The sequence below is a fragment of the Agrilus planipennis genome, unplaced genomic scaffold, assembly GCF_000699045.2.
Source record: "Agrilus planipennis isolate EAB-ADULT unplaced genomic scaffold, Apla_2.0 scaffold313, whole genome shotgun sequence".
In the NCBI taxonomy this organism is placed as follows: Eukaryota; Metazoa; Arthropoda; class Insecta; order Coleoptera; family Buprestidae; genus Agrilus; species Agrilus planipennis.
The window spans coordinates 249,570-259,754 of record NW_020442416.1 but is presented as its reverse complement, the minus strand read 5'-3'; the positions used below and the strand labels follow the sequence as shown (position 1 = coordinate 259,754).

General features: G+C 38.1%; 1 protein-coding gene across 1 annotated transcript; it reads left to right on the top strand.

The window, feature by feature from the left end:
* The first annotated feature begins 7,363 nt into the window (after positions 1 to 7,363).
* On the top strand, positions 7,364 to 9,345 carry LOC108742221. Its single transcript, XM_018477311.2, has 2 exons — positions 7,364 to 7,699; positions 8,530 to 9,345. Exons 1-2 carry the CDS (start codon positions 7,696 to 7,698, stop codon positions 8,961 to 8,963), a joined length of 438 nt encoding a protein of 145 aa, XP_018332813.1. The 5' UTR covers positions 7,364 to 7,695; the 3' UTR covers positions 8,964 to 9,345.
* The last annotated feature ends 840 nt before the right edge of the window (positions 9,346 to 10,185 follow it).

Sequence of the window (10,185 nt, the reverse complement as noted above, 5' to 3'; positions counted from 1 at the left end):
ATTATTTATAAACTTATAATAGAAGACGCTCTTTTATGTTAACTAATAAAAACCAGATGTACACATAAAACGGAATCGATCAAATAATTGAAAATACATTTTTCAATATTGAAAGCTAAAAGTTATATTATATACAGTTTTCCGACCGCATTAAACATGGAGGGGCACACCTGAGAGATTTGTCTTTGAATCTCCGGTGATAATAACACTGACTGTTTGTTCTAAGGTCCATTTTGAGGGAGTTGACCTTATCTACCAGATTGTGTATTGTGGGACCGTTATTGGGGGTTGCACTGACTATAGTGTGTCCGTGGACCGATTCAATGATGTCGGAAATTTCTGCAACGTCATCCAGAGTCTTGTCTTTCATTGCGGCAAGGATCGGCCGAATGTGGGTTGAGAGGCGACCAAACCATATGGTTCGTAGAAGATAGTGACACCTACAAAGATGACGCAGGAACTGCGAGGGTATGCGATCGTCAAGTTCTTCTTTTTGGAGAAGTTGTTTGGTGCGTTCTTCCTGTGAAACACCAAGTCGTCGAATAAGCCCTGTCCTGGTTGTGCTGTGTGGTTCTTACTCCGGAGGGTTAACGATGATGTCAAATTCTTCTGCGGCATATCGGGGATTAAGTGCCGGTGCACACTTGCGACAGTTTGCCGCCGCGGGTCCGCAAAGTTTGACGCACACTTGTTGATATTTTTGCGGTTTTATTGCGGTGCCGCAGAAGTAATAAAAATGTATATCTAATACAGTGTCATTCGTTTTTAAAGAAAATCAGTCAGTGCGACAAGTTGAACAGTGCAAAATGGAAGTTTTTATTAATGAAAGGCGTGCAGTTTTTACGTATTTGGTGTACAAATGCGTTATTGATCGAAAAAAAGAAACGAGAATATTTTGGGTAGACCCATATACCGATTTACGGCTTACGAGGGGCACATTTGTAACGTCGTTTTCGTATTTAAGGGAGAATCCTGACTAATTTTTCAACTACTTTCGAAGGAGTGTTGCTTCATCTGATGAATTAACAGCAAAAGTTTCTGATAGGATAAGATCGCAAAAGATACCAGATTAAGAGTCTCCATAATCCCACTAGAAATGTTTTCTCCTTGTCATCCAGCTCCAAAAATCCATCGGAAAACATTTCACAGATTATAATCCATGCAGACCTGTTTTTGACTCTTTCATGGTATAGGTATATTTCTGAGGAAATATCCCATATCTCTGGGAACCAACCCCTTTACTGCATCAATGAATAATTCTATATCCAAATCTTCAGAAGTTCTAGTAGCAGCCATCCTTTTTTGCGTCAATTTGCCGCAAGTGTGTACCAGCCGATATACAAACGAGTACTACAAAACCGCAATAGCGGCAGCGGTGCTGCCACGGTTCCGTAGGGACCTGCGGTTCAAAACGGTCGCCATTTGGACGCGCGGCCCCGCGGCGGCGCGCAGATGAATGTGCATTAACCTATTTACCTGTTAGTACTTTAAGCCGCAATTGCGGTGCCGCAGCGGTGATTGCCGCAAGTGTGCACCGGCGCTTAAGATCACCAAATATATACCCAAATTTGATAACTGAAATGATCACAGGGGCAGCGAAGCTACGACTTGCCGTGCGGAACCATAACTTAGGGTTGGACGGAACGAAAAATCAAGCGGTCGACAGATGCTGTTGCGGCGGCCGCGTTGGTAACAGCGACGCGAGTTGCCATGTTTATGTGACCTGAATTACCCTTTTGCTAACGTGGTGATGTACTGACGACGATCTTCCCGGTATGGGGCCGAGAGATAATTTGTGGTCCATAGGATGGTGCTGCAGCTTATTTCTTTATTAGAAGGCGCAGAATCACGTCGGAGTCACCTTGTAGGATGCGTAACGCTGGCAGATAAAGTTCCCAGGCTCCAGTCTATTTGCGTGACTGGAATTGTATGATGATGTGACTATGGTCTATTTGCGAGGCCATAGTCAGAAGAAGATAAGATGATTTACATGGATTAAATGTAAAATGTTTATCATGCAGTTTGGTCCGAATTCGATGGTTGATCTTGTTAGCTACGACAGAAATGCTGAGGCAAACACTATACACGATTTTACTATAAGTTAGCGGTTTTAAGTTTTATAGGATTAGACATTACTATTTATCATAAATGTACTTATTTTTTGTTAATTCTTTTCATAATGATAAAGGTAGTTATAGTGTTTTGACAAAAAAGTATAGCGAATCTTTTGAAACTATACCTTTCTTTAAAACATTTAAGACTAAATAATTTGGTGACCCACCTAGAATTTAGTAAAACTTAAAAATTTCATTTTCCATACAAATTCTGAGAGAAACGAGAAACTACATAATAAAACATCAAGATAATAGTAGGAATAATACAGTTACTTAAAATACCAATAGCTTGTACTTGGTTTAATGACAAAAATGAAAATTTACCAGAACTTCCATTTCCACGTCAAGGATTTGCCGCCTTGATCAAACACGCTGTCCCAAGATTAAAGCAACACAACCCTAATATTAACACTAATGTTCATATAGGATGCCAACTGAAGCATTGGTGTAACCGACGAAAAACATGTAGACTATCACAAAAAAGTCCCATAAGGTCACCTAAGGTGCATTTAAAAGAGAAATATTTCAAAATCAACAGAACACCTTATACAAAAAAAGTGCGATGGACAAAATCAAAAAGACGTTGCATTAATTGTTTTCATGATGAAAAAAAAATTATAAAAAATTACTGAAGAATTGGAAAAAAAATGTATATTCATTTTCATGTGGAAAATGTACACGAACGCCTCCTTCTCCTCCTTCTCCACCACCTCCTCCTATACCGCTGCCCCCTCCTCCTATACCGCCACCCCCTCCTCCTCCATCATCGCCGCCGACATCTACACCTGCCTAATCACCGCCAGCACCACCCCCTCCCGCCTCATCACCGTCGCCAACATCGACACCTACCCAGCCACCGCCACCACTACTCCTTCCCTTTCCATCACTACCGTCGTCATCGATATATCCCCAACTACTGCCATCGCCCCCTCCTACCACCACCAACTCCGCTACCATATCAACTGCCACCACCACCACCACACCCTCTACCGTCACCACCATCCTATTCCCCTCCATCGCCAACGATACCACAACCACTCCCTCCCCATCTACTGCCGACGTTATTGCCACCACTAACATCACTTTCCCTTTATCTGCGTTCACTACCACCACCACCGCCGCCACCACCCACTCCATCGTCGACGTCAGCACCACCACCAACTCCCCTTACTCCGCCTACACTACTACCACCACCACCGCAACAACCACCACCACCTACGCCGGCGCATCCACCTTCATCACCCCTTCTTCCATCTCCTGATTGGCCACGCCACATTTATCCTTCATGGCCACCTAATTTCCCACCCCAAATTTGTCCTCCGTTGGAATCACACACACATCCGTTTACAGCGCCATCTGGTTGGCCATCCCAAATTTTTTCCCCGGTAGGATCACCGACACACCCGTTTTCAGGGGTACCACCTTATCACATACCAAATGTTTTCAATAATCTAAAGAGAAATGCACGATGTAAGGATGCTAAATCAAGACTAACCTATGATGAGAAAGAGGAACAACCAATAGAGGACATAACTTCGACAAACGAATCATTTACTAATGAATTTACATCAACAACCAGGGAAACTACAACAATAAAGAAAAGAAAAATAGTGGCGGAGTGTTAACACTCGATGTCTGTACAACTGATTATGCCACATCAGCTATTGTTAAGAACAATACAGAAGTGATCAAATCTACTATCACGTCCACCGTTTCATCAATTAAAACTTCTGTTGAAACAGGCGACGCATGTAAGGGCGCAGCAGCCGATGTTTCTACTGTTGTACCAGCCGATGTTACTAAAATATTAGGCGACGCTTCTGCAGATGCAAGTACATCTTGAGTGACAACTAACATTAATGAAAAAAGATATTCACGGTTTCCTTGTTCGCGTTTTCATTATTCGCGGATGAAAAAATTGCAACCCAGTTCCTGTATTCGCGGCTAAAAATTTCATTATTCGCGGATACAATCGGTAAACAGAAAAGGATTAGGTATCATTTATTAAGGTGATTGACCACAATAGACTGCTCATTCCTAATGTGAATTTTTCCGAAAACATGGGTTTCTATTCTAAACATTTGCGAGATAAATACCTGATTGTTTTGTATGGTAACAGACAAAGGTTCACACTAACTCGGTACGTTTTTGGTTTTCAATAATATGGTTATTAAAAGCTTTTACAAAGGGTACAACATACAAGAAAAAAAGTATCTAATTATTCTTAATACACCTGAGCATGAAAACGAGTGTCTTCTCGGTTATAGTAATTATGATTCAACTTCCGTTAAAACATTTTCAGCAACATTAAGACTAAGATTATTTCCAATAATGTGAAAGGCATATAGGTGAATGTTTTCCTAATAGAACTAGATCTATACTTGTAATAGTCAATAATGTTGATATAGCAAATATGTAATAGGTACGTATAATTTGGAAATTGATTCAAGCTCAACTTTACGTATTAGCTGATCTTCTATGTCACAATACTCATTGTATGTATAGAAAAAATTGAGAGCTAACGCTAAAAATTTCAATTTAAAAAATTCTGATCGTCATAAGGTCGTCAGTCCTAAGACTGCTTGGACACGTACCTGCACTCTTACCTATCCTGAGCTGAACTTCGCATTTCCCTAAAACTAGAACAGCCCACATCCTTAACTATTTGCGAACAGTAATCTAATATGTCTCTGACTAGACCTTCATGCCTGAGAAGGTGTCCTACCAACCTACCTCGCCTATTTTTTCTTTTTGACTTCCACAGAATCCTCTGTTTCCCTATTCTTTCTAATACCTCTTCATTTCTAATCTTTTCTACTTACGTTATCCTCATCATTCACCTATAACACCACATTTCGAACGCTTCTAACCTTTTCTTTTCCGCAGCGCCCACTGTTCATGTTTTGCACCCGTACAACGCCGCGCTCCAAACACACCTTTAACAACCTTTTTCGAATTTCTAAAGTAATCGTTCGCGAACATAGAAGTGACTTCTTTTTATTACGACCCTGCGCTATCCTCTGCTTTATATCCCTACTACTCCTTCCGTCCTGACTTATGTGACTTCCTAGATACCTAAAATCAGCCACTTCTTCTAATTTTTCGTCTCCTATCTTTATATTCGCTCTTTCGCTACTTTTTCTTCCCTTGCATGCCAGTATTTTAGTTTTACTTTCATTTATTTTCATACAGTACTGATCTGTCAGTACAGCTTCCATTTTATTTAAAGGTATCTCTAGGTCCTCCTACTGCTATATCGTCTGAAAAGATATTTACATAGCAAAAATAACAGAAATAGAAATACATACAGAAATATTTAAATACGTTATGGCGAACAGGTATGCGCGGCCACAATACTAACTAACGTTATATGCAATTTTCCTCGGAAAATTTTCCTGAATATAACGATGTAGATTTTCAGCCTGTAGCCCGGTTAAATCACGATTGTTTAAGCAAATGATAAGAAACAACTTTTTTTGGCAGTAACATTTTTAATAAACTATATTTAATAAATTGCACGAAAGAAATTTTTTCTGAGAAATATTTCGGTCATTATAAAACTAAAATAGTTGTAGCGCAGGATCGAGTCGCTTTCAATAAAAAGAAGTCATTTCTATGCTCGCGAACAGTTAATTTAGGAATTCGAAAAAGGTTGTTAAAGGTGTGTGTTTGAAGTACGGAGCTGTACGGGTGCCAAATGAAAAGGTTAGAAGCGTTCGAAATGTGGTGTTACAGGCGAATGATGAGGATTCTATGGAAGTCAATAAGAAATAGGCGAGATAGGTTAGTAGGACACCTTCTCAGGCAAGAAAATCTTGTCAGAGACATATTAGAGGCAAAAACAAAAGTCAGGAGAAGTAGAGGTAGACCTAGATTACTGTTCGCAAATAGTTAAGAATATGGGTTGCTCTAGCTTTAGGGAAATACGAAGATTAGCGCAAGATAGGAAAGATTGGAGGTGCGTGTCCAACCAGTCTTAGGACTAACGACCTTTTAATGATGAGAATAAAGAATAAAAAAGAAGAAATATATCGTGGATTGAAAAAATTAATTAGTGGTTTCTCTATTACGCTTGATTATTACTAGAAAACAACTACTTTGTTTTGTTAGAAAGAATTTTGTTAGAAATGCTATAATAAAATAATTAAACACGAAATCAAATACATAAGTTAGTATCGCTATTGCAGTGAGTTGGGTTTTTCTTGGTCTAATGTTAACAGTCATCTTTTTAAAAGCTGACCCAGAAATTGGTTTGACATCAGGCAAACGGTAAGTATATGGACTTTTGTGCAAACTTAGCAGTTTACAAATATAATTTTAACGGTTAGATAATATTAGACATTTATTACTTTTTGTAAATGTATTTACTTTAGTGTTAATAACTACACGGACTGATTATTCATAAGCGTAACATCATATCGCTACTTTAACTTCAGTTTAGTGTTCAGTAATAATCCTGTGGTTATAGAATTTACAACTGTAACTTGTCAAAAGTGATCTTGCACATATACATACATATATATTTAACTATTTCATTGTCTGCTTCTCGAGTATGCCGATATTAATGAATTCTGAAATATTAACACAAAAAAACGACAAAAAATATTGATCGACCTAATGTAACCATACCTTTTTCGTTCTTTAAAAAGTTTTATGTTGAAAAAAGTGAAAGAAAGTAAAACTTAAAACATTTATCCCAAATAAATTATGAGAAAAACTACTTAATAAAATTTTAAGATAATGCAGAACAACGTTGTTATCCCTGGTTGTTCAACAAAAAAAAACATAAAAAAGTAAGCTTTGTTCATTTGTCAATATGAAATATGGTAACCCTTCTTAGAAACAAAACTCATTGCTTTAGAGCAAAAATAACTGATCATTGTACTTCGAGGGCAATTTTCTTATCCGAACGATGCTACTCGAATGATTTTAATCAATGGCCAGGTAAATTACAGAATTACATATATTACAATATTCATTGTTGCTAGATTGCTATCTGTTTTTGTGCGTTAACAACAGACAACTACAGTTTTTTATAATGTTTCAATTATATGTTACTTAGTCAGCTTTTGAATGTTTAAAATATTTTAAAATGCATATTGTTGTTTGTACAATTATATTATTAAAAACCACTGTTTTTTATTTGATTTTAGGTCTTTTTAGCACAAATTTTGGTTATTTATCCAATATCGTCCCAAGTACACCATATATGGTTTAAACATAAAGTTCACAATTTATCTGAAATTTAATTTCCACTTCAACGATCAACAGCGTCAAACACGTTATCTCAAGAACAAGGAGACACAATCTTGAAGTTAAAATTAACGTTCATTTAAGATCTCAATCGAACCAACGTTGTAACTCACGAAGAACAAGCGGATCATCTAATTTACGTTTCAAAGGGAAATTAAAACACTTCAAAAAGAAATCAAAACATCTTAAAGGAAAAACAAAGCATTTTAACATCAACAGAAGGCTTTATGATGAAAAGATAATACGGCGGGAGAAATCAAACAGACGTACAGTCTTTCGATTACGCATAACAAAGAAGAAAAATAAGAACAAGGACACGGAGTGGTTCATGGGTAATAAATTGCACTTTATAACAATTATTAGAGGAATGGGGTGTGGAAAATGTTAAGAAACTACCCATTGTGGCAGCCTTCACTACCACCAACAAGACCAACGACTAGACGATCTCCACCTTCGCAACTAACAATTACCTTTCCATCGCAGCCAACTCCACCATTATTCACACCATCACCTCCTACATTATTTCTCCGTCAGCATCTACAGCTGTCCCTTCTACTCCACCACCCACACCGCCTTCTACATTTACACCCCCATCACCGCCACCACCCCTTTCTCTCCACCATATCCACCGACCTTTACACCGCCTCCCACATTACCTCCTTATACGCCACTAACAACAAGTAACCCACCCTTAACTCCGACACCCCCCTTTTCTACACCATCATTGCCACCTTTCTTTACTACTAGTCCGACACCACCACCAACATCCTCTTTTACAACGCATTTTGCTCTTCCACCACCGTTAGCACCACCACCATATCCCCCCCCCCATATTTGGACACCACCAACATATCCGCCACCCATATATCCGCCACATATTGATACAACACCTAGGATTTCATATATTAATATATATATAATTAAGTTAATAAAAATCGACGGATCGTTAACCTTGTAGGTCAGTTGGTCGTAGTTGCTGTTGTCACCTCTCGTAGTTTAGTGGTCAGAACATTGGTGCGTAAAGTCAAAGGTCCCGGGTTCGATTTCCGGCGGGAGTGTTTTTTTTTTTTCCCTCATTAATTTCAGGTAGTTTGTAGTGGGTAAATAAATAATCGACAAAATGATTTCAAATTAATATTGCAGAATAACGATATTTAATCAGTTGCAGATAAAGGGAAGACAACAAATTCTATATCCAAAAACCTAAATCTTCCAACAGATGAAGATGAAATAGATAAAGATGAGTCAATTCAAGAACTAACTTCAACAGACGAATCAATTATTAATGAGTCAATAACCAATAAAAGTGCGACTTATACGAGAAATAACGATAAAGATTTAATCACTGAAGCTCAAAATAACGCTGAATCGGGTGCCAAAATGGATGAAATTGTAAAATCTTCTACTACCCCTGTTACATCAACTGGCGTCTTTGAAAATGATAATGTAAAATCAACTACTACTAAGAACACCATAGAAACCACAAAATCCACTACCACTTCTAACATCTCGTCAACCGAAACGTCCCTTTTCGCATCACCCTATACTTCTACTGTTACATCAATCGACGATTTTGGTGATAACAATGTGAAATAAGCTACTGACAACCTAGAAGAGACCAAGTATTCTACATACATAGCAACAGATGTTTCTACTGTTCTATCAACCGATATTTCTACTGAAGTATCAGACGACGCCTCTTCAGATAGAAGTACGGCATCATCTTCAGCGGCAATTGATTAAGGGGCCATCCATAAATTACGTCACACGTTAAGCGGGAGGGAGGGGGGTCGACGAAGTGTGACATTGTGTGACAAAGGGTTGGGAGGGGTCCTAAATTTCGTGACGTCACATTTCAAAATCTACGTGTTAAACCACGAACTTTGCAATATTAACAAAAAACTTAAAAACATTTGCAACTCTATCTGAATAAACATAAGATTCAAATTGTTTTGTCGCCCACTCGCTCTACTAGTGTAGTAAACTAATCGTTTTTTTTTTTGTTAATTTCTTGAAATNCGGTTATGTCCAAAAAGAGTTATTTTAACAGGATTCAGAAGTTAGCCTGTTAGTAGCAACCGATAATCCGAAAATTGCCATTTCAATAAATTTTCAGCAGATCGCGCCTGTACTGTATATGTATTGTATTATGCGTTTGTTTTTGTTTTGATTTCTAATACCTCTGCAGTTTTGTATGGTGCAAGCGTAAAAGTTTTTGACAAAACTAAACCAATATTCTACATTCGTTCCCTTTTTTTTTTTTGAAAAATACTAGTATAAGAAACAATCTAAAAAAACCTCACTTCTTACACGTGTACACTAATACACGCTCGCTCCTTTCTTTTTGGAATTTACACATTATTTATAAACTTATAATAGAAGACGCTCTTTTATGTTAACTAATAAAAACCAGATGTACACATAAAACGGAATCGATCAAATAATTGAAAATACATTTTTCAATATTGAAAGCTAAAAGTTATATTATATACAGTTTTCCGACCGCATTAAACATGGAGGGGCACACCTGAGAGATTTGTCTTTGAATCTCCGGTGATAATAACACTGACTGTTTGTTCTAAGGTCCATTTTGAGGGAGTTGACCTTATCTACCAGATTGTGTATTGTGGGACCGTTATTGGGGGTTGCACTGACTATAGTGTGTCCGTGGACCGATTCAATGATGTCGGAAATTTCTGCAACGTCATCCAGAGTCTTGTCTTTCATTGCGGCAAGGATCGGCCGAATGTGGGTTGAGAGGCGACCAAACCATATGGTTCGTAGAAGATAGTGACACCTACAAAGATGACGCAGGAAC